General features: G+C 47.4%; 1 protein-coding gene across 11 annotated transcripts in view; it reads left to right on the top strand.

Annotated features, from left to right (window-relative positions):
* LOC117971446 (collagen alpha-1(XI) chain-like) overlaps nucleotides 1-23,780 on the top strand; it is a 157,943-nt gene that overhangs the window by 2,971 nt on the left and 131,192 nt on the right. For 10 of the 11 annotated variants that reach the window (XM_059010456.1, XM_059010460.1, XM_059010459.1 and 7 more), the window contains exons 2-4: nucleotides 17,386-17,550; nucleotides 20,910-21,120; nucleotides 23,315-23,477. In XM_059010456.1, coding sequence (XP_058866439.1) covers nucleotides 17,386-17,550; nucleotides 20,910-21,120; nucleotides 23,315-23,477 — 539 coding nt within the window. The remainder of the gene's footprint in view (nucleotides 1-17,385; nucleotides 17,551-20,909; nucleotides 21,121-23,314; nucleotides 23,478-23,780) is intronic. The other variant, XM_059010457.1, reaches the window with a different exon arrangement.

Consider the following 23,780-nt stretch of genomic DNA (forward strand, 5'->3'; position numbering starts at 1 on the left):
AGCGAGGAGGAGGGGGGCGGTCTGCCGGCCAGTGACGGCGTATTTTCAGGTGCGCGGGCCAGCCTAACAGGAATGCCTTTTCTCCGTCAGTCTGCAGGAATGTGTTCCCCTAACGGGCTCTGGATTTTTGAATGGGGTGAAGCGGCGGCTAGTTTATACCGTTTTACTAGGCGAGGGGAGGGAGAAGTCTGACGCCGCCTGTTGGTGTATTGCGGTACTGACGACATCCCCGCCAACACAGACCCGTTCTGCTCTGTGCATTATTGTATCAGATAATGACAGGGATTCGTAAGGGCTGAAGTGAATGAGGTTGGTTTTGTAGTTAGTTATTGAAACATATAAATTGCATTATTACCATGAAACCGATACCGATTACGAAGGGTTTTTTCAGTAAAATAAATAAAATGATTAGATTGTACAGAACGAATATTCCTGCAAAAGCGTGAATATTTGTTGATTTATGTATGTATGTGTGTGTGTGTGTGTGTGTGTGTGTGTGGGTGTGTGTATGTGTGTGTGTGTGTGTGTGTGTGTGTGTTTATTTGTTTGGTTTATATTCGATGTCGTTGAAAAATAGAAAGGTAAAATATTCTAGCAACGGCCCACAGTATTAGGGAAGTGCTTACAATGCCACTGAGCGCCCGAGCGAGCCTCTGCTGGCTGCCCTGCGCCTGCCCGGAGTGATTTCTAGCATGAATACTGCATCACAGACACAGAGCATGAATACTGCATCACAGACACAGAGCATGAATACTGCATCACAGACACAGAGCATGAATACTGCATCACAGACACAGAGCATGAATACTGCATCACAGACACAGAGCATGAATACTGCATCACAGACACAGAGCATGAATACTGCATCACAGACACAGAGCATGAATACTGCATCACAGACACAGAGCATGAATACGGCATCACAGACACAGAGCATGAATACTGCATCACAGACACAGAGCATGAATACGGCATCACAAACACAGAGCATGAATACGGCATCACAAACACAGAGCATGAATACTGCATCACAAACACAGAGCATGAATACTGCATCACAGACACAGAGCATGAATACTGCATCACAGACACAGAGCGAGAAGTCAAAGGGGTGAAAGCAGTATGCCCGGTTCGCTGATGGAAATCAAACCGCGCATTGATTCAGCGATGAAAAGCGACTCTCTCATAGTCCTAATGACCGCATTCCAGCAGCCGGGCAGACAGAGCCCAGTAACGCTGCTGGCTGCCGGTCCGGCTTCACTTGAGACGCTGTTCTGTGTTTGGTTGTGATATTTCCGTTCTGCTCAACGCCCGGTGCAGCTTTTAATTCCATTTCCACGCCGCTCGCATTCAGCCCTGTAAACTATGCAACTGTTCTTTGTATGTATTTATATGTACATATCATTATACGGATATTAATAAGCGGCTTGTAGTTCCAGGTTCTGTCTTTCTTTCTTGTTTTCTTTCATACTCAACTCTGATAGCTGCTTCATTGTACAAAGCGTTCTTACAGATATTTCTCAAACAATTCCAGTATGTGTCATACATCGGACCACCAGGTAAACATGAGCCCTTTCCACGGAATCCAGTGAAACTGCGCGCCGTGACAGCTATTGCTTGCTGTGTAACAGGAGATGGCAGGAAGCGTCTGCAGGTACCTCTGGATCGCTGCGGATTTCTCATCTCGAGGATTCAGGCGAGGTAGTTTTAATACTGATCATTAGGGTGTGTGTGTAACACATGTATATGCATTTAAATGAATAAGTGTATGTATACAGTATACAAAATCAATGGGGCACTTATGCTGTATGTATATTTCAATTTGAATAAACGCAATAAACATTTCTCGCTCGCCTCACGGTTTGCAGGAGTCTTGTTTCCCAGTGTCCTGACTCGGCGCTCCCCTAGTGGCCGCAGTAGAGAATGCGTTGCGGTGCACTCGCTTCGATTATGGGGTGTGTCTGTCAGCTGGCTCTCCGGGCCTCTCATTACTGCTGCCCGCGGTGGGGTGTTCAAACCGACGCTGTACTCCTGTGCTTTATATATAGCAGCTAAATTATAACTTTCTATGTGCTTAGGAAAAGAAAAACATGTTATACTTTCCAAGCACGGGCGCTCCTGTAATTATACACGCTCTCCGAGTGAGGAAAGCAGAGCTGGTTAAATTGGGAGACGACAGAGTCTCTCTGCTTCGGGACTTTCAAGAGCTAGAACTGGAGACTCCTACTTTTCTGAAACCTGGAAAATTAGAGCTTTGTAAAATTCTGGGGTTAAACTGTTTTCTACAATAACTGATGAGACACTCGCTGGAACGCAGTTTCTTCTAGTTTCAGTGACACTGATGAGGCACTCGCTGGAATGCAGTTTCTTCTAGTTTCAGTGACACTGATGAGGCACTCGCTGGAATGCAGTTTCTTCTAGTTTCAGTGACACTGGTGAGACACTCACTGGAATGCAGTTTCTTCTAGTTTCAGTGACACTGATGAGACACTCGCTGGAACGCAGTTTCTTCTAGTTTCAGTGACACTGATGAGACACTCGCTGGAACGCAGTTTCTTCTAGTTTCAGTGACACTGATGAGACACTAGCTGGAACGCAGTTTCTTCTAGTTTCAGTGACACTGGTGAGACACTAGGGCCCAAACGCTTGTCCACTTACCTAAAAAAATAACCCTACAGTGTTTTCACAACCCAATCATTGTGGAGTGGCAGTGCTATTTGATGTTTTGGGATTCTTATTATATGTGTCTATCTCGATCTCAATCTCTCTATCTCTCTATCTCTGTCTCTATCTCTGTCTCTATCTCTATCTCTGTCTCTGTCTCTGTCTCTATAAGATTACAATCCCAGCACGCTCGTCTCTGCTTGTATCAAAAAACAAAAGGGAATTTTTAAGCAAATCAGAGAATGAATGCTATTTACAATCTTCAGCTCGATGAGAAGCCCAGGAGGAGTGAAAAGCAGAGCCTCAGGAGAGATGATGAAAGGGCTGAAAATGTATGTTAAGGGTGCAGAAGGACCATTTTATTGTATTGTGTTCCAGGCTCCCGTGTGTTGCTACAACTGTTTATGTAAGGTGTGTGTGTGGTTTTATTTTTTTATTTGACATTTTGACCACTTTTTTAAACTTTTAAATTGCATTCCCTGCCTCAAGATGATTCACATGTACCCACATGGACCTCTCAGAACTACATTTCCCATCATCCTCCTGCTCATATATGTAACTGAGATGGATTTACCAGTGAGCAGGAGGATGATGGGAAATGTAGTTCTGAGAGGTCCATGTGGGTACATGTGAATCATCTTGAGGCAGGGAATGCAATTTAAAAGTTTAAAAAAGTGGTCAAAATGTCAAATAAAAAAATGAAACCACACACACACCTTACATAAACAGTTGTAGCAACACACGGGAGCCTGGAACACAATACAATAAAATGGTCCTTCTGCACCCTTTAAATCCCTTCACATTGCCAGCAATCACACACTTATACCCAGTCTGTAGAGCAGCTCAATCACACACTTATACCCAGTCTGTAGAGCAGCTCAATCACACACTTATACCCAGTCTGTAGAGCAGCTCAATCACACACTTATACCCAGTCTGTGTAGAGCAGCTCAATCACACACTTATACCCAGTCTGTGTAGAGCAGCTCAATCGCACACTTATACCCAGTCTGTAGAGCAGCTCAATCGCACACTTATACCCAGTCTGTAGAGCAGCTCAATCGCACACTTATACCCAGTCTGTAGAGCAGCTCAATCACACACTTATACCCAGTCTGTAGAGCAGCTCAATCACACACTTATACCCAGCCTGTGTAGAGCAGCTCAATCACACACTTATACCCAGTCTGTAGAGCAGCTCAATCACACACTTATACCCAGTCTGTGTAGAGCAGCTCAATCGCACACTTATACCCAGTCTGTGTAGAGCAGCTCAATCGCACACTTATACCCAGTCTGTGTGGAGCAGCTCAATCACACACTTATACCCAGTCTGTAGAGCAGCTCAATCACACACTTATACCCAGTCTGTGTAGAGCAGCTCAATCGCACACTTATACCCAGTCTGTGTAGAGCAGCTCAATCACTCACTTATACCCAGTCTGTAGAGCAGCTCAATCGCACACTTATACCCAGTCTGTGTAGAGCAGCTCAATCACTCACTTATACCCAGTCTGTAGAGCAGCTCAATCACACACTTATACCCAGTCTGTAGAGCAGCTCAATCACACACTTATACCCAGTCTGTAGAGCAGCTCAATCACACACTTATACCCAGTCTGTGTGGAGCAGCTCAATCACACACTTATACCCAGTCTGTAGAGCAGCTCAATCACACACTTATACCCAGTCTGTAGAGCATCTCAATCGCACACTTATACCCAGTCTGTAGAGCAGCTCAATCACACACTTATACCCAGTCTGTAGAGCAGCTCAATCACACACTTATACCCAGTCTGTGTAGAGCAGCTCAATCGCACACTTATACCCAGTCTGTAGAGCAGCTCAATCACACACTTATACCCAGTCTGTAGAGCAGCTCAATCACACACTTATACCCAGTCTGTGTAGAGCAGCTCAATCACACACTTATACCCAGTCTGTAGAGCAGCTCAATCGCACACTTATACCCAGTCTGTAGAGCAGCTCAATCGCACACTTATACCCAGTCTGTAGAGCAGCTCAATCGCACACTTATACCCAGTCTGTAGAGCAGCTCAATCACACACTTATACCCAGTCTGTGTAGAGCAGCTCAATCACACACTTATACCCAGTCTGTAGAGCAGCTCAATCACACACTTATACCCAGTCTGTAGAGCAGCTCAATCACACACTTATACCCAGTCTGTGTAGAGCAGCTTAATCGCACACTTATACCCAGTCTGTAGAGCAGCTCAATCACACACTTATACCCAGTCTGTAGAGCAGCTCAATCACACACTTATACCCAGTCTGTGTAGAGCAGCTCAATCACTCACTTATACCCAGTCTGTAGAGCATCTCAATCGCACACTTATACCCAGTCTGTAGAGCAGCTCAATCGCACACTTATACCCAGTCTGTAGAGCAGCTCAATCGCACACTTATACCCAGTCTGTGTAGAGCAGCTCAATCGCACACTTATACCCAGTCTGTAGAGCAGCTCAATCACACACTTATACCCAGTCTGTAGAGCAGCTCAATCACACACTTATACCCAGTCTGTAGAGCAGCTCAATCACACACTTATACCCAGTCTGTGTAGAGCAGCTCAATCACACACTTATACCCAGTCTGTAGAGCAGCTCAATCGCACACTTATACCCAGTCTGTAGAGCAGCTCAATCGCACACTTATACCCAGTCTGTGTAGAGCAGCTCAATCACACACTTATACCCAGTCTGTAGAGCAGCTCAATCGCACACTTATACCCAGTCTGTAGAGCAGCTCAATCGCACACTTATACCCAGTCTGTAGAGCAGCTCAATCGCACACTTATACCCAGTCTGTAGAGCAGCTCAATCACACACTTATACCCAGCCTGTGTAGAGCAGCTCAATCACTCACTTATACCCAGTCTGTAGAGCAGCTCAATCACACACTTATACCCAGTCTGTAGAGCAGCTCAATCGCACACTTATACCCAGTCTGTAGAGCAGCTCAATCACACACTTATACCCAGTCTGTAGAGCAGCTCAATCGCACACTTATACCCAGTCTGTAGAGCAGCTCAATCGCACACTTATACCCAGTCTGTAGAGCAGCTCAATCGCACACTTATACCCAGTCTGTAGAGCAGCTCAATCGCACACTTATACCCAGTCTGTAGAGCAGCTCAATCGCACACTTATACCCAGTCTGTAGAGCAGCTCAATCGCACACTTATACCCAGTCTGTGTAGAGCAGCTCAATCGCACACTTATACCCAGTCTGTGTGGAGCAGCTCAATCACACACTTATACCCAGTCTGTAGAGCAGCTCAATCGCACACTTATACCCAGTCTGTAGAGCAGCTCAATCGCACACTTATACCCAGTCTGTGTAGAGCAGCTCAATCACACACTTATACCCAGTCTGTAGAGCAGCTCAATCACACACTTATACCCAGTCTGTGTAGAGCAGCTCAATCACACACTTATACCCAGTCTGTAGAGCAGCTCAATCGCACACTTATACCCAGTCTGTAGAGCAGCTCAATCGCACACTTATACCCAGTCTGTGTAGAGCAGCTCAATCACACACTTATACCCAGTCTGTAGAGCAGCTCAATCGCACACTTATACCCAGTCTGTAGAGCAGCTCAATCGCACACTTATACCCAGTCTGTAGAGCAGCTCAATCGCACACTTATACCCAGTCTGTAGAGCAGCTCAATCACACACTTATACCCAGCCTGTGTAGAGCAGCTCAATCACTCACTTATACCCAGTCTGTAGAGCAGCTCAATCACACACTTATACCCAGTCTGTAGAGCAGCTCAATCACACACTTATACCCAGTCTGTAGAGCAGCTCAATCACACACTTATACCCAGTCTGTAGAGCAGCTCAATCGCACACTTATACCCAGTCTGTAGAGCAGCTCAATCGCACACTTATACCCAGTCTGTAGAGCAGCTCAATCGCACACTTATACCCAGTCTGTAGAGCAGCTCAATCGCACACTTATACCCAGTCTGTGTAGAGCAGCTCAATCGCACACTTATACCCAGTCTGTAGAGCAGCTCAATCGCACACTTATACCCAGTCTGTGTGGAGCAGCTCAATCACACACTTATACCCAGTCTGTGTAGAGCAGCTCAATCACACACTTATACCCAGTCTGTAGAGCAGCTCAATCGCACACTTATACCCAGTCTGTAGAGCAGCTCAATCGCACACTTATACCCAGTCTGTAGAGCAGCTCAATCGCACACTTATACCCAGTCTGTGTAGAGCAGCTCAATCGCACACTTATACCCAGTCTGTGTGGAGCAGCTCAATCACACACTTATACCCAGTCTGTAGAGCAGCTCAATCGCACACTTATACCCAGTCTGTAGAGCAGCTCAATCGCACACTTATACCCAGTCTGTGTAGAGCAGCTCAATCACACACTTATACCCAGTCTGTAGAGCAGCTCAATCGCACACTTATACCCAGTCTGTAGAGCAGCTCAATCGCACACTTATACCCAGTCTGTAGAGCAGCTCAATCGCACACTTATACCCAGTCTGTGTAGAGCAGCTCAATCGCACACTTATACCCAGTCTGTGTGGAGCAGCTCAATCACACACTTATACCCAGTCTGTAGAGCAGCTCAATCGCACACTTATACCCAGTCTGTAGAGCAGCTCAATCGCACACTTATACCCAGTCTGTGTAGAGCAGCTCAATCACACACTTATACCCAGTCTGTAGAGCAGCTCAATCGCACACTTATACCCAGTCTGTAGAGCAGCTCAATCGCACACTTATACCCAGTCTGTAGAGCAGCTCAATCACACACTTTTACCCAGTCTGTAGAGCAGCTCAATCGCACACTTATACCCAGTCTGTGTAGAGCAGCTCAATCGCACACTTATACCCAGTCTGTGTGGAGCAGCTCAATCACACACGTATACCCAGTCTGTAGAGCAGCTCAATCGCACACTTATACCCAGTCTGTAGAGCAGCTCAATCGCACACTTATACCCAGTCTGTGTAGAGCAGCTCAATCACACACTTATACCCAGTCTGTAGAGCAGCTCAATCGCACACTTATACCCAGTCTGTAGAGCAGCTCAATCGCACACTTATACCCAGTCTGTAGAGCAGCTCAATCACACACTTTTACCCAGTCTGTAGAGCAGCTCAATCGCACACTTATACCCAGTCTGTGTAGAGCAGCTCAATCGCACACTTATACCCAGTCTGTAGAGCAGCTCAATCACACACTTATACCCAGTCTGTAGAGCAGCTCAATCGCACACTTATACCCAGTCTGTGTAGAGCAGCTCAATCGCACACTTATACCCAGTCTGTAGAGCAGCTCAATCACTCACTTATACCCAGTCTGTAGAGCAGCTCAATCACACACTTATACCCAGTCTGTGTAGAGCAGCTCAATCGCACACTTATACCCAGTCTGTAGAGCAGCTCAATCGCACACTTATACCCAGTCTGTGTAGAGCAGCTCAATCGCACACTTATACCCAGTCTGTAGAGCAGCTCAATCACACACTTATACCCAGTCTGTGTAGAGCAGCTCAATCACTCACTTATACCCAGTCTGTGTAGAGCAGCTCAATCACACACTTATACCCAGTCTGTGTAGAGCAGCTCAATCACACACTTATACCCAGTCTGTGTAGAGCAGCTCAATCACTCACTTATACCCAGTCTGTGTAGAGCAGCTCAATCACTCACTTATACCCAGTCTGTGTAGAGCAGCTCAATCACACACTTATACCCAGTCTGTGTAGAGCAGCTCAATCACACACTTATACCCAGTCTGTGTAGAGCAGCTCAATCACACACTTATACCCAGTCTGTGTAGAGCAGCTCAATCACTCACTTATACCCAGTCTGTGTAGAGCAGCTCAATCACACACTTATACCCAGTCTGTGTAGAGCAGCTCAATCACTCACTTATACCCAGTCTGTGTAGAGCAGCTCAATCACACATTTATACCCAGACTCTTCTTGTTTTTATCCTGCTGCCACATCCACAGGGAAGCATTGTAAAGCACAGAGAGGCATGGCGAAGCATATGGAAGCATTGCAAAGCACAGAGAGGCATGGCAAAGCATATGGAAGCATTGCAAAGCACAGAGAGGCATGGCAAAGCATAGTGAAGCATTGCAAAGCACAGAGAGGCATGGCAAAGCATAGTGAAGCATTGCAAAGCACAGAGAGGCATGGCAAAGCATATGGAAGCATTGCAAAGCACAGAGAGGCATGGCAAAGCATATGGAAGCATTGCAAAGCACAGAGAGGCATGGCAAAGCATAGTGAAGCATTGCAAAGCACAGAGAGGTACTGTACAGAAGATTCAATAACATAGCAAACTATTTTGTTGTGTCTAGTAGGTTTGTTAATACAAGAATGAAAGCAGCAACTTAGGAACAGAACTTTCTTTATTCTTCCATATTAACACACACTCGAGCACTTCACCACCTACTTCCTGTTGGCAATATTAACTCTCTAATAATCTGATTATGCCCTCTAGCGGCCAACTGTAGAATGTCATTATCAGTGCTTGCACAACACAACACTATTGTTAATGTACAGTAAAAACATGGGAAAGAATGGGGGAAACTGCAAAACGAATGTGCAAATTAACCATGGGAAACTTTTATAAGCTTAGTAAACTAAAGAGAGATCTGGGCTAGTGATATCCTTTATAAGTGAACCCGTGGTGTGCAGGGAGTCTCTTATATACTGTAAGTGAATCTGTGGTGTGCAGGGAGTTTCTTAAGTGAATCTGTGGTGTGCAGGGAGTCTCTTAAGTGAATCCGTGGTTTGCAGGGAGTCTCTTATATACTGTAAGTGAATCCGTGGTGTGCAGGGAGTCTCTTATACTGTAAGTGAATCTGTGGTGTGCAGGGAGTCTCTTAAGTGAATCCGTGGTGTGCAGGGAGTCTCGTAAGTGAATCCGTGGTGTGCAGGGAGTCTCTTATACTGTAAGTGAATCCATGGTGTGCAGGGAGTCTCGTAAGTGAATCCGTGGTGTGCAGGGAGTCTCTTATACTGTAAGTGAATCCGTGGTGTGCAGGGAGTCTCTTATACTGTAAGTGAATCCGTGGTGTGCAGGGAGTCTCTTAAGTGAACCCGTGGTGTGCAGGGAGTCTCTTATACTGTAAGTGAATCTATGGTGTGCAGGGAGTCTCTTCAGTGAATCCGTGGTGTGCAGGGAGTCTCTTATTGTTATAAGACATGTCATCTCGTGCAGTTCTGTTTTAATAATGAGACACCCTACACATAGCGGATTAACTGATTATAAATAACACAAAGCAAGACTCTACTCATAAACCTCTATTAAAGATCAAATAAAGACTGCATAATTGTGCTGTGTGGTCTGTGCATGAGATGACATCACTGCACACAGGATCATTCTAGCACAGTGACTGGAGGATTTTTTCTAACTGGATTTATAATTTCTCTAGTACTGTTCTTGGAGTTTGGCTCAGTATAAAGGCCACCGATTTGCTCCTGTTGACTTCAATGTAAAGTGAGCTTCAATATTAGAGCCACCCCTGCATTCAGTATTAAAGCAACCATCAGCAGTCTCCAGTGTATCAAAACTCTGTTCAGTCACCTCTCCACTGAGACCAGCACACTGTGAAGGAATGAAAAGATTAGAGAGGACAGGCTGACACACAACCTGTTATCATTAGAGAGGACAGTCTGACACATAACCTGCTATCATTGTTAAAGCCAGGCTGTTTCCCCTCATAGACCCCAATGTTAAAGCCAGACTGTCCTGTAGTTTCAAGTTACAACAGGAAAGAGCTGCAGACTACAAGCATCGATACTCTCTGTGAAGGAGGGGGCATGCTGCCAGCCTGTCATGGACCTTCTCCCAGCTATTTTTAATCAGGATAAAAAAGTTTCTTGTAGAAAGTGCTGCTGGTTACTGCGGGTTCACTCCGTGAGTCGGGGAGAGTTGGGATTGAAAGTGAATAGTTGTTGTGCTTTTGATTCCTCTAATGGTTCTAACAGAGTTGGTGCTGAAGCCAGCTATCCACCTCCCCCCCACACCCACCCCCCCACCCCCAGTGGTTTAATTACTCGCAATGTCCCCCGACACCAGACTCAACTGGGGAAGGAATTCAGTTTGTCAGCTGAACAAAAACATCTGAGTTTCTTTCTTTCTTTCTTTCTTTCTTTCTTTCTTTCTTTCTTTCTGCTGTCTGTCTTCTCACTAATAGCAGTTGACCCCCCCCCCCCTTCTCTGTCTCTGACTGCTCTGTCTTCTCACTCAATCGCAGTGTGTTTAAGGTGCTGCTTGGATCGCACCCCACTGTGTTTTACAGCATGCTGTGTGAGTGAGAGTCAATATTGGGACTGCATGTTTGTGTGCAGTTTGAAGGGGTGACCGGCTGCAAACTGCAGTCAAAGGGAGACATGTTGCCAACTTCACCCTGGGCCATTTGTTTTCAGTTTTAATGTCGCAGGATAGGCTAGATGGAATATGGAGGAATGGGTGTTTTAATTGGCTGACCTGGGGTTGTTTATCAGATTTAAGAGAGGCTGGCTGTGTGAGGCAGTGTTGAAGGGAGAGAGGCTGGCTGTGTGAGGCAGTGTTGAAGGGAGAGAGGCTGGCTGTGTGAGGCAGTGTTGAAGGGAGAGGCTGGCTGTGTGAGGCAGTGTTGAAGGGAGAGAGGCTGGCTGTGTGAGGCAGTGTTGAAGGGAGAGAGGCTGGCTGTGTGAGGCAGTGTTGAAGGGAGAGGAAGGCTGTGTGAGGCAGTTGAAGAGACGCCACATGAAAGCCCCTCTGACACAGACAGGGCTGTTTGCTCCGAGTGTGTGTGTGTGTGTCTGTGTGTGTGTGTGTGTATGTGTGTGAGTCTGTATGTGTCAGTGTTTGTGTATGTGTGTGTGTATGTATGTCTCAGTGCATCTGTGTGTGTCTGTGTTTGTGTGTGTGTGTGAGTCTGTATGTCTCAGTGCGTCTGTGTGTGTCTGTGTTTGTGTATGTGTGTGTCTGTATGTCTCAGTGCATCTGTGTGTGTCTGTGTTTGTGTATGTGTGTGCGTCTGTACATCTCAGTGCCTCTGTGCGTCTGTGTGTGTGTCTGTGTGTATGTCTCAGTGCCTCTGTACGTCTGTGTCTGTGTGTGTGTGTTTGTGTCTGTATGTCTCAGTGCCTCTGTGTGTGTGAGTGAATGTGTGTGTGTGTGTGTGTGTGTGTGTGTGTGTGTGTGTGTGGTGAGTGTGAGTAAGAACATAAGAAAGTTTACAAACGAGAGGAGGCCATTCAGCCCATCTTGCTTGTTTGGTTGTTAGTAGTTTATTGATCCCAGAATCGCATCAAGTAGCTTCTTGAAAGATCCCAGGGTGTCAGCTTCAACAACATTACTGGGGAGTTGGTTCCAGACCCTCACAATTCTCTGTGTAAAAAAGTGCCTCCTATTTTCTGTTCTGAATGCCCCTTTATCTGATCTCCATTTGTGACCCCTGGTCCTTTCAGATTGAAAAAGTCCCTTGGGTTGACATTGTCAACACCTTTTAGGATTTTGAATGCTTGAATCAGATCGCCGCGTAGTCTTCTTTGTTCAAGACTGAATAGATTCAATTCTTTAAGCCTGTCTGCATACGACATGCCTTTTAAACCCGGGTTAATTCTGGTTGCTCTTCTTTGCACTCTTTCTAGAGCAGCAATATCCTTTTTGTAGCGAGGTGACCAGAACACAATATTCTAGATGAGGTCTTACTAATGCATTGTAAAGTTTTAACATTACTTCCCTTGATTTAAATTCAACTCTTCTCACAATATATCCGAGCATCTTGTTGGCCTTTTTTATAGCTTACCCACATTGTTTAGATGAAGACATTTCTGAGTCAACATAAACTCCTAGGTCTTTTTCATAGTTCCCTTCTTCAATTTCACTATCTCCCATATGATATTTATAATGCACATTTGTTTTGCCTGCATGCAATACACTTTTCTCTATTAAATGTCATTTGCCATGTGTCTGCCCAGTTCTGAATGCTGTCTAGATCATTTTGAATGACTTTTGCTGCTGCAACAGTGTTTGCCACTCCTCCTATTTTTGTGTCGTCTGCAAATTTAACAAGTTTGCTTACTATACCAGAATCTAAATCATTAATGTAGATTAGAAATAGCAGAGGACCTGATACTGATCCCTGTGGTACACCACTGGTTACCTCGCTCCATTTTGAGGTTTCTCCTCTAATCAGTACTTTCTGTTTTCTACATGTTAACCACTCCCTAAGCCATGTGCAAGCATTTCCTTGAATCCCTACTGCGTTCAGTTTGAGAATTAATCTTTTATGCGGGACTTTGTCAAAAGCTTTCTGGAAATCTAAATAAACCATGTCATGTGCTTTGCAGTTATCCATTTTCAATGTTGCATCCTCAAAAAAATCAAGCAGGTTAGTTAGACACAATCTGCCTTTCCTAAAACCATGCTGACTGTCTCCCAGGATATTGTTACCATATGGGTAATTTTCCATTTTGAATCTTATTATAGTTTCCATAAGCTTACATATAATTGAAGTCAGGCTTATTGGTCTGTAGTTACCTGGTTCAGTTTTGTCTCCCTTTTTGTAGATCAGTATTACGTTTGCTATTTTCCAGTCTGTCGGTACAACCCCTGTGTCAAGAGACTGTTGCATGATCTTGGTTAGCGGTTTGTAAATAACTTCTTTCATTTCATTGAGTACTATTGGGAGGATCTCATCCGGTCCAGGGGATTTGTTTATTTTAAGAGCTCCTAGTCCCTTTAACACTTCAGCCTCTGTTATGCTAAAGTTATTTAAAACTGGATAGGAACAGGTCGACATGTGGGGCATGTTGCCCGTATCCTCCTTTGTAAATCATTTAATATATTTGCTATTAAATTGCGTTAGGAAGCAGTCATTTGTCATTTCCACCATTTCAATTTCGTCCGTCATGCTCCCCACCGGGTTCTCCCATTTTATACAGGGGAAGTTGAAATCCCCCATTAGTATGGCTTCTCCTTTGCTGCACGTATTTCTAATGTCATTATATAACAGATTATTTTGCTTAGCGTCTGAATTTGGCGGTCTATAGCATGCCCCTATTATGACCTTTGAATTTTTGTCGATTATTCTGACCTATGTTGATTTTGCGTTGTTTTCTTAGTCCAGATTTAACACCTGGGCTTCAAGACTATTTCTTATGTATAGCGCTACCCCTCCGCCTCTTCTGTCCTGCCTGTCTTTCCTATACAGTGTGTACCCACTAATACTATATTCGTGTTCATCACTCTCGGATAACCAAGTTTCTGTAACACCTATCACATCGTAGTTACTTGCCAGTGCAGTAGCTTCAAGTTCTAACATTATGTTTCTGAGTCTTCTAGCATTCAGATAAATACAGTTAAAGGCTGTCTTCCTGAGTTGTTGCCCTTGTTTTGATGTGGTCTCTCTTCTGTTTTTTTTGTTGATTTCTTCCCCTTCCTTTCTTTACATGCTTCTCAGTCACTCTGATGAAGGCTCAAGCTGGAGCGCTTGTCTGCTTTACTCTCATTCCTCTCCAGTCCAGCTCCAGGTTTCTGATTTCCTCTCTGGATGTCGCATCATCACTGCAGTGTTTGATGCTGTGTGTTTTAGAGAGTCGTGTGTCTGTGTGTCTGTGTGTAAATGTATTTTTAATATATTAAACACACTTGATGGCATTCTGTGGTATTGCAGAATGCTCGCCCTTGTGGGCAAATAAACATGTAAACATTGAATTTGTGGGTCATAATAATAATAATAATAATAATAATAATAATAATAATAATAATTACCTCCCTGTCCCTCAGCTCTAACCACTAGAGCCAGCCTCCCTCCCTGTCTCTCAGCTCTAACCACTAGAGCCAGCCTCCCTCCCTGTCTCTCAGCTCTAAACACTAGATCCAGCCTCCCTCTCTGTCCCTCAGCTCTAAACACTAGAGCCAGCCTCCCTCCCTGCACCTCAGCTCTAAACACTAGAGCCAGCCTCCCTCCCTGTCCCTCAGCTCTAAACACTAGAGCCAGCCTCCCTCCCTGCACCTCAGCTCTAAACACTAGAGCCAGCCTCCCTCCCTGTCCCTCAGCTCTAAACACTAGAGCCAGCCTCCCTCCCTGTCACTCAGCTCTAAACACTAGAGCCAGCCTCCCTCCCTGTCCCTCAGCTCTAACCACTAGAGCCAGCCTCCCTCCCTGTCTCTCAGCTCTAACCACTAGAGCCAGCCTCCCTCCCTGTCTCTCAGCTCTAACCACTAGAGCCAGCCTCCCTCCCTGTCCCTCAGCTCTAACCACTAGAGCCAGCCTCCCTCCCTGTCCCTCAGCTCTAACCACTAGAGCCAGCCTCCCTCCCTGTCCCTCAGCTCTAAACACTAGAGCCAGCCTCCCTCCCTGTCTCTCAGCTCTAACCACTAGAGCCAGCCTCCCTCCCTGTCCCTCAGCTCTAACCACTAGAGCCAGCCTCCCTCCCTGTCTCTCAGCTCTAACCACTAGAGCCAGCCTCCCTCCCTGTCCCTCAGCTCTAACCACTAGAGCCAGCCTCCCTCCCTGTCCCTCAGCTCTAACCACTAGAGCCAGCCTCCCTCCCTGTCCCTCAGCTCTAACCACTAGAGCCAGCCTCCCTCCCTGTCCCTCAGCTCTAACCACTAGAGCCAGCCTCCCTCCCTGTCTCTCAGCTCTAACCACTAGAGCCAGCCTCCCTCCCTGTCCCTCAGCTCTAACCACTAGAGCCAGCTTCCCTCCCTGTCTCTCAGCTTTAACCACTAGAGCCAGCCTCCCTCCCTGTCCCTCAGCTCTAACCACTAGAGCCAGCCTCCCTCCCTGTCCCTCAGCTCTAACCACTAGAGCCAGCCTCCCTCCCTGTCTCTCAGCTCTAACCACTAGAGCCAGCCTCCCTCGCTGTCCCTCAGCTCTAACCACTAGAGCCAGCCTACCTCCCTGTCCCTCAGCTCTAACCACTAGAGCCAGCCTACCTCCCTGTCCCTCAGCTCTAACCACTAGAGCCAGCCTCCCTCCCTGTCTCTCAGCTCTAACCACTAGAGCCAGCCTCCCTCCCTCCCAGACTCAACTCTAACCACTAGAGCCAGCCTCCCTCCCTCCCAGACTCAACTCTAACCACTAGAGCCAGCCTCCCTCCCTGTCTCTCAGCTCTAACCACTAGAGCCAGCCTCCCTCCCTCCCAGACTCAACTCTAACCACTAGAGCCAGCCTCCCTCCCTGTCCCTCAGCTCTAAACACTAGAGCTAGCCTCCCTCCCTCCCAGACTTAACTGTAACCACTAGAGCCTCCCTCCCTCCCAGACTCAACTCTAACCACTAGAGCCAGCCTCCCTCCCTCCCAGACTCAACTCTAACCACTAGAGCCAGCCTCCCTCCCTCCCAGACTCAACTCTAACCACTAGAGCCAGTCTCCCTCCCTCCTAGTCTCTCCTCAACTCTAAATACTCAGTGAAGTGTAAGAATGTTAAGAAGGTCAATTTCAGCAGCGACCCGAGGCTGGCTCTAGTGTTTAGAGCTGAGGTGCAGGGAGGGAGGCTGGCTCTAGTGTTTAGAGCTGAGGTGCAGGGAGGGAGGCTGGCTCTAGTGTTTAGAGCTGAGGGACAGGGAGGGAGGCTGGCTCTAGTGTTTAGACCTGAGGGACAGGGAGGGAGGCTGGCTCTAGTGTTTAGAGCTGAGAGACAGGGAGGGAGGCTGGCTCTAGTGGTTAGAGCTGAGGTGCAGGGAGGGAGGCTGGCTCTAGTGGTTAGAGCTGAGGGGCAGGGAGGGAGGCTGGCTCTAGTGGTTAGAGCTGAGGGGCAGGGAGGGAGGCTGGCTCTAGTGGTTAGGGTTCTACCTCTCTCATTGTTCTACTTGCTTTAATCATTTTAACAGATTCTGTGTGGAATAAATATTCCATTCAATCAGATTCGATTCCCAGGAATTTGAGCGTCTCGGAAGGAATTCTGAGAATATATATAAAACAAAAAGTGAAGTATTTTATGTGTTTTCCAGATAGTCTGGAATGTGATTTTTGAAGTTACTGAAATTGTTCAGGAGAGATCGACCCCCACCCCCCCCCCGCCCCCCCCGCTCCACATAGGGAGCAGGAGAGAGGAAGACAGAGGGAGAGAGAGGAAGACAGAGGGGGAGGGGGAGGGGGAGGGAGAGGGAGACAGTAGTTGGATTGTGTTCTGTGTGAGTCTCGGTCTAGTGATTTGAATTCTGATTACAGAATTCCGAGAGGCTAGCTTACCTTCCTGTCGAATAAAATGTAATTCCTCCCCTCCTCCCTCTCCTGTGCTCCCAGTTCCTAAGCTGAACTGCGTTCCTCGCTCTACCTTCGAATGGCTCCATGCTTCACAGCGGCTGTGTGTTAGTGTTAGAGGGAGAACTGCAGCAGTTGGATTTGTATTTCCCTCTCCCCCTCCCCCTCCCCCTCCCCCTCTCCTCTCACTCCCCTCCCCCCTCTCCTCCCACTCCCCTCTCCCCTTCTCCTCTCACTCACCTCTCCCGTCTCTCTCTGTTCTCTCCTCCAAAACCTCTCTCCCCTCTCTCCTCCCCCTGTCTCTTTCACCCCCTCTCCCTCTCTCACCTTTCTTATCTTCCTATTCTCTCTCCCTATCCAGGTCCTTCTCCCCTCTCTCTCTCTCTCTCTCTCTCTCTCTCTCTCTCTCTCTCTCTCTCTCACTCCCCTCTCCCCCCTCTCTCTCTCTCTCTCTTGTCTGGTTTGTATTGACCCCTCTCTCCCTCCTCTCTCTGTCTCTAGCAGACCCTGTCGATGTACTGAAGGTGCTGCAGCTCCACACTCTCCCGGAGGGGGTCCGAAAGGCCCCTGGGTTCTGTCCCACTCGTCGCACGGGCCGCAGTGATGTGGCATACAGGATATCCAAGCAGGCCCAGATCAGTGCCCCCACCAAGCAGCTCTTCTCAGGTGAGTCCCAGCCCTGCACTGCAGGTCACAAGCAGCTCTCTCAGGTGAGTCCCAGCCCTGCACTGCAGGTTACAAGCAGCTCTCTCAGGTGAGTCCCAGCCCTGCACTGCAGGTCACAAGCAGCTCTCTCAGGTGAGTCCCAGCCCTGCACTGCAGGTCACAAGCAGCTCTCTCAGGTGAGTCCCAGCCCTGCACTGCAGGTCACAAGCAGCACAGTAGAGGGGAGGACTATTAATCATGCAACCTTGTGACAGGTGAGAGTGGTGTAGTGAATACAGAGACAGTCCAGACAGTGAGTTACTCCCAAAAACGTCCAGTGATGGTACTGGGGGGTACACGGTGAGTGTTCAAACACAAAAACAAAACAACAATTCAATTCCCACGTCCGGTGCAGGAAAGTGTGCTCTCCAGTGCCTTGTCCGTGGTGCTGCTGATGTTGTGTGGAGAGGGAAGTGCTCAGTGTGGTGTGGACTGGCTCCGTGGCTGCAGCCCCTTGCTCTCACTCCTCCTCTGTGACAACAAACAAACAAACACGTAATACAAAACAACACAACGCAGCTCCGGCCGTCAGTGTTCTTTTTAGCCCAAGGCCCCGTACTCACGTAGCTGCTTCCCCTTTGTACCCAAAACCTCCCCCCTGCAAACAACCCGTCGCCATGGTTTCTCCAATAGAGGGCTGCCCCGCAGCTGCTTGCAATGGAGTCGTCCTGAGCACTTGCAACTATGTGCTCCCCCTAATATGGTCACCTTCCTGGTTTCCACCTACCATCAAGGCAGTCCATCTAGGAGGCAGCATACCACCGTCCTTACACAGCGCCCTTTCTGATCGGGAGGGAAATTTACAACATTGATCCTTTCTCTCTCTATCACAAACCCCTACAGGCTAAATACACTATTTTACACATATTTTCTACATTATACACAAGAGTCAGTTTGTAGTAATACAGACACATTTGAGGAGCATGAAGGGCATATCATAGGCACTGCACACATGCATCCATCCAAACCTACATACACACTGAACATCCATCCATCCATCTATCCATCTATCCATCCATCCATCCATCCATCCATCCGTCCATACATACACACATACGTACATACACACATACATACACACATACTTACACACACATACATACATACATACATACTGTACATACACAGGGATTAACTCACACTAGCCCAGCATTAAAGTCCAGCATCCTGATCAGTTCAGTTATGTTCCTAATTGCAGGGAGTTCAGAAACCCAGGTCTGGGTGCAGGGCTCATGTGAGATTCTTACCCTGAATACATTAGTTTCTTACCCATCCATGCATCCCTCCACACACACACACACACACACACACACACACACACACACTCCCTGCAGTGCTGGTGTGGGAGTGCAGAGCAGAGGGATGAGATGATGTCTGGGAGCTGGGTCAGCAGAACCACCTCAAGTCACACAGACTCAGAACCATCTTCAGAACCCTCTTCAGATATCTGCTTCAGAACCCTCTTCAGAACTCTGCTTCAGAACCCTCTTCAGAACCATCTTCAGAACCCTCTTCAGAACTCTGCTTCAGAACCCTCTTCAGAACCCTGTTTCAGATCTCTGCTTCAGAACCCTCTTCAGAACTCTGTTTCAGAACCCTCTTCAGAACCATCTTCAGATCCTGCTTCAGAACTTTGCTTGAGAACCCTCTTCAGAACCCTGCTTCAGAACCCTCTTCAGATATTTAAGGAGGACACAGACATGTTTAAGGAGGACACAGGGATGTTTAAGGAGGACACATGCATGTTTAAGGAGGACACAGGCATGTTTAAGGAGGACACAGGGATGTTTAAGGAGGACACAGGGATGTTTAAGGAGGACACAGGGATGTTTAAGGAGGACAGGCATGTTTAAGGAGGACACAGACATGTTTAAGGAGGACACAGACATGTTTAAGGAGGACACAGACATGTTTAAGGAGGACACAGAGATGTTTAAGGAGGACACAGGGATGTTTAAGGAGGACACAGGCATGTTTAAGGAGGACACAGGCATGTTTAAGGAGGACACAGACATGTTTAAGGAGGACACAGGGATGTTTAAGGAGGACACATGCATGTTTAAGGAAGACATAGGGATGTTTAAGGAGGACACAGACATGTTTTGGACTCCTGTAAGTGGATTGTTCGTGCACTGACTTACAGATATTAGTACATTCAGACAATTTTTAAGTAATCAAGAAAAATCACACACTCGGTTTATTTAATGTAGGCCACATCGGATCCTAGCTCACAGACAATATGGGCAATCCAGTGTCTGTTACAGCATCATCTTTATATAACAAAATGGTTACAAATATGTTTTTCTATAGTGTTCTATAGTGTCCACAACTAAATCTTAAATATGCCAGCTCCCTATAACTAAGTGAAATAAAAACCCTACACCTTATCCCACACTCCAGTATATGAGATACAAAAAGCTAAATATAATGCTTACCCAATAATTAAAAGATTCAACGCCTCAGTCAGTCAGGATTCCCATCTTTGCATTGTCTCCCATCTTTGCATTCTCATCTGCATCATCAGTGGGGAAACCCCACAGAAACAAAGATGGTTCTATTGAAGAGCCATACAGCTCTGCCGCATACACCTGCGACTCAAAGGGTGTAAGTATCTTGTACAAGGGAGGAGAGGTTTTAGGGTCACTCGCGACAGTTTGCATCATCAAACAGGAACTAAACTTCAGTGACTTCAGAGACCTCAGCACATAGACTTGGGCTTGGGTCTTCAGAACCTGGGTTTGAAGCTTCAGATGCTGGGCTTGAGTCTTCCCAGACTTTCACTTTGCAATAACACATTTGTGCATCAGTCACTTCCACAGCACGGTGTTAGTGTAGTCTAGTGCAGTTCAGCTGCTCTCATGACACCCCTGTGTTGATGCTCTTGCAGGTCATCCTAGTCTAGTTCATCTGAAATGCTGTTGTAGTTTCAGTGTAGTTCTGTAGTAGTTTTATTGTAATTATAAGTGTACTTCTGCTGTAGTTAGTGTAGTTATGTTCTAATCTCCATTTTGCAGCTGTTTTGTGCTTGTATTGTAGTTACAATGTAGTTACAGTGTAATTCTGTAGTAACCCCTCTGTATCCCTGCGTCTCTGTGTAGTTCTGTAGTTCTCACTCCTATCTCTGTGTAGTTCTCACTTCTGTCTCTCTCTTTGTAGTTCTGTAGTTCTCACTTCTGTCTCGCTGTAGTTCTGCAGTTCTCACTTCTGTCTCTATCTCTCTCTCTCTCTCTCTCTCTCTCTCTCTCACTCTCTCTCTGTAGTTATGTAGTTCTCACCCCTGTCCCTCTCTCTGTAGTTCTCACTCCTGTCTCTCTGTGCAGGTCAGTTCCCGGAGAACTTCTCGATCATGGCTCTGGTGAAGGCGAGGGCGGGGCTGCAGGCGTTCCTGCTCTCAGTGTACAACGGGCAGGGGGTGCAGCAGCTGGGCGTGGAGCTGGGCCGGTCCCCTGTCTTCCTGTACGAGGACGAGAGCGGGAAACCAGCGCCCGAGGACTATCCACTCTTCAGAGGGATCAACCTGGCCGACGGCAAGTCAGTACCAGAGCCCTGAGCAATACTGATACACCAGAGCGCTGAGCAATACCAGAGCCCTGAGCAATACTGATACACCAGAGCGCTGAGCAATACCAGAGCCCTGAGCAATACTGATATACCAGAGCCCTGAGCAATACTGATATACCAGAGCACTGAGCAATACTGATACACCAGAGCGCTGAGCAATACCAGAGCCCTGAGCAATACTGATACACCAGAGCCCTGAGCAATACTGATACACCAGAGCACTGAGCAATACAGATACATCAGAGCCCTGAGCAATACCAGAGCCCTGAGCAATACTGATACACCAGAGCGCTGAGCAATACCAGATCCCTGAGCAATACTGATATACCAGAGCACTGAGCAATACTGATACACCAGAGCCCTGAGCAATACCAGAGCCTACGGATACACCAGAGCCTGAGCAATACTGATACACCAGAGCCCTGAGCAATACTGATACACCAGAGCCCTGAGCAATACTGATACACCAGAGCCCTGAGCAATACTGATACACCAGAGCGCTGAGCAAAACCAGAACCCTGAAAAATACTGATATAGCAGAGCCCTGAGCAATACTGATACACCAGAGCCCTGAGCAATACTTATATAGCAGAACCCTGAGCAATACTGATACACCAGAGCCCTGAGCAATACTGATACACCAGAGCCCTGAGCAATACCAGAGCCCTGAGCAATACTGATACACCAGAGCGCTGAGCAATACTGATACACCAGAGTGCTGAGCAATACTGATATACCAGAGCCCTGAGCAATACTGATACACCAGGGCCTGAGCAATACCAGAGCCCTGAGCAATACTGATACACCAGAGCGCTGAGCATTACTGATACACCAGAGTGCTGAGCAATACTGATACACCAGAGCCCTGAGCAATACTGATACACCAGGGCCTGAGCAATACCAGAGCCCTGAGCAATACTGATACACCAGAGCGCTGAGCATTACTGATACACCAGAGTGCTGAGCAATACTGATACACCAGAGCCCTGAGCAATACTGATACACCAGAGCCCTGAGCAATACTGATATACCAGAGCCCTGAGCAATACTGATACACCAGAGCACTAAGCAATACCAGAGCCCTGAGCAATACTGATACACCAGAGCCCTGAGCAATACCAGAGCCCTGAGCAATACTGATACACCAGAGCCCTGAGCAATACTGATACACCAGAGCCCTGAGCAATACCACAGCCCTGAGCAATGCTGATACACCAGAGCCCTGAGCAATACTGATACACCAGAGCACTAAGCAATGCTGATACACCAGAGCCCTGAGCAATACTGATACACCAGAGCCCTGAGCAATACTGATACACCAGAGCCCTGAGCAATACTTATACAGCAGAACCCTGAGCAATACTGATACACCAGAGCCCTGCGCAATACTGATACACCAGAGCCCTGAGCAATACCAGAGCCCTGAGCAATACTGATACACCAGAGCCCCGAGCAATGCTGATACACCAGAGCCCTGAGCAATACCGATACACCAGAGCCCTGAGCAATACTGATACACCAGAGCCCTGAGCAATACCAGAGCCCTGAGCAATACTGATACACCACAGCGCTGAGCAATACTGATACACCAGAGCCCTGAGCAATACCAGAGCCCTGAGCAATACTGATACACCAGAGCGCTGAGCAATACCGATACACCAGAGCCCTGAGCAATACCAGAGCCCTGAGCAATACTGATACACCAGAGCCCTGAGCAATACCAGAGCCCTGAGCAATACTGATACACCACAGCGCTGAGCAATACTGATACACCAGAGCCCTGAGCAATACCAGAGCCCTGAGCAATACTGATACACCAGAGCCCTGAGCAATACTGATACACCAGAGCCCTGAGCAATACTGATACACCAGAGCCCCGAGTAATACTTTGTAAGTGTGTGTGCGAGAGAGACCCCTGTTCAGTGGAGTGAACTTGGCCAACAGCAAGTCACTGTGCTCACCAAGAGCAAGAGCAGTACTCTACCTGTCTCTGTGTGTGTGAGAGACAATGAGAGCGAGATATACTACCCACAAATACCATAAACACCCAGCAATACCCTGTCTGTATGAGAGAGTGAGAGAGTGTGTTTGTTTGTGTGTCTTCCCCTCTCTCTCTATCTGCTGGTCCCTGTCCCACCATGCTGTTCCTCCTCCCATGCTGCAGGTGGCACCGTGTGGCTCTCAGTGTGCAGAAGAAGGACGTGACACTCATCCTGGACTGTAAGAAGCGCATCACCAAGCCCCTCCCCCGCAGCGACAAGCCCAGCATTGACACCAAGGGCATCGTGGTATTCGGCAGCAGGATCCTGGATGAGGAGGTGTTTGAGGTGAGACACCTTGCACCCTACACACTGCAGCCTGAACCCTGCACCCTGAACACTGCACAATACACACTGCACCCTGAGCACTTAACACTACACACTGCACCCTGCACCCTGAACACTACACACTGCACCCTGAACACTGCACAATACACACTGCACCCTGAGCACTGCACCCTGCACACTGCACACTGCACACTACACACTGCACCCTGAACACTGCACCCTGCACCCTGAACACTACACACTGCACCCTGAACACTGCACCCTGCACCCTGAACACTGCACAATACACACTGCACCCTGCAC

The sequence above is a fragment of the Acipenser ruthenus genome, chromosome 41 (assembly GCF_902713425.1).
Source record: "Acipenser ruthenus chromosome 41, fAciRut3.2 maternal haplotype, whole genome shotgun sequence".
NCBI lineage: Eukaryota > Metazoa > Chordata > Actinopteri > Acipenseriformes > Acipenseridae > Acipenser > Acipenser ruthenus.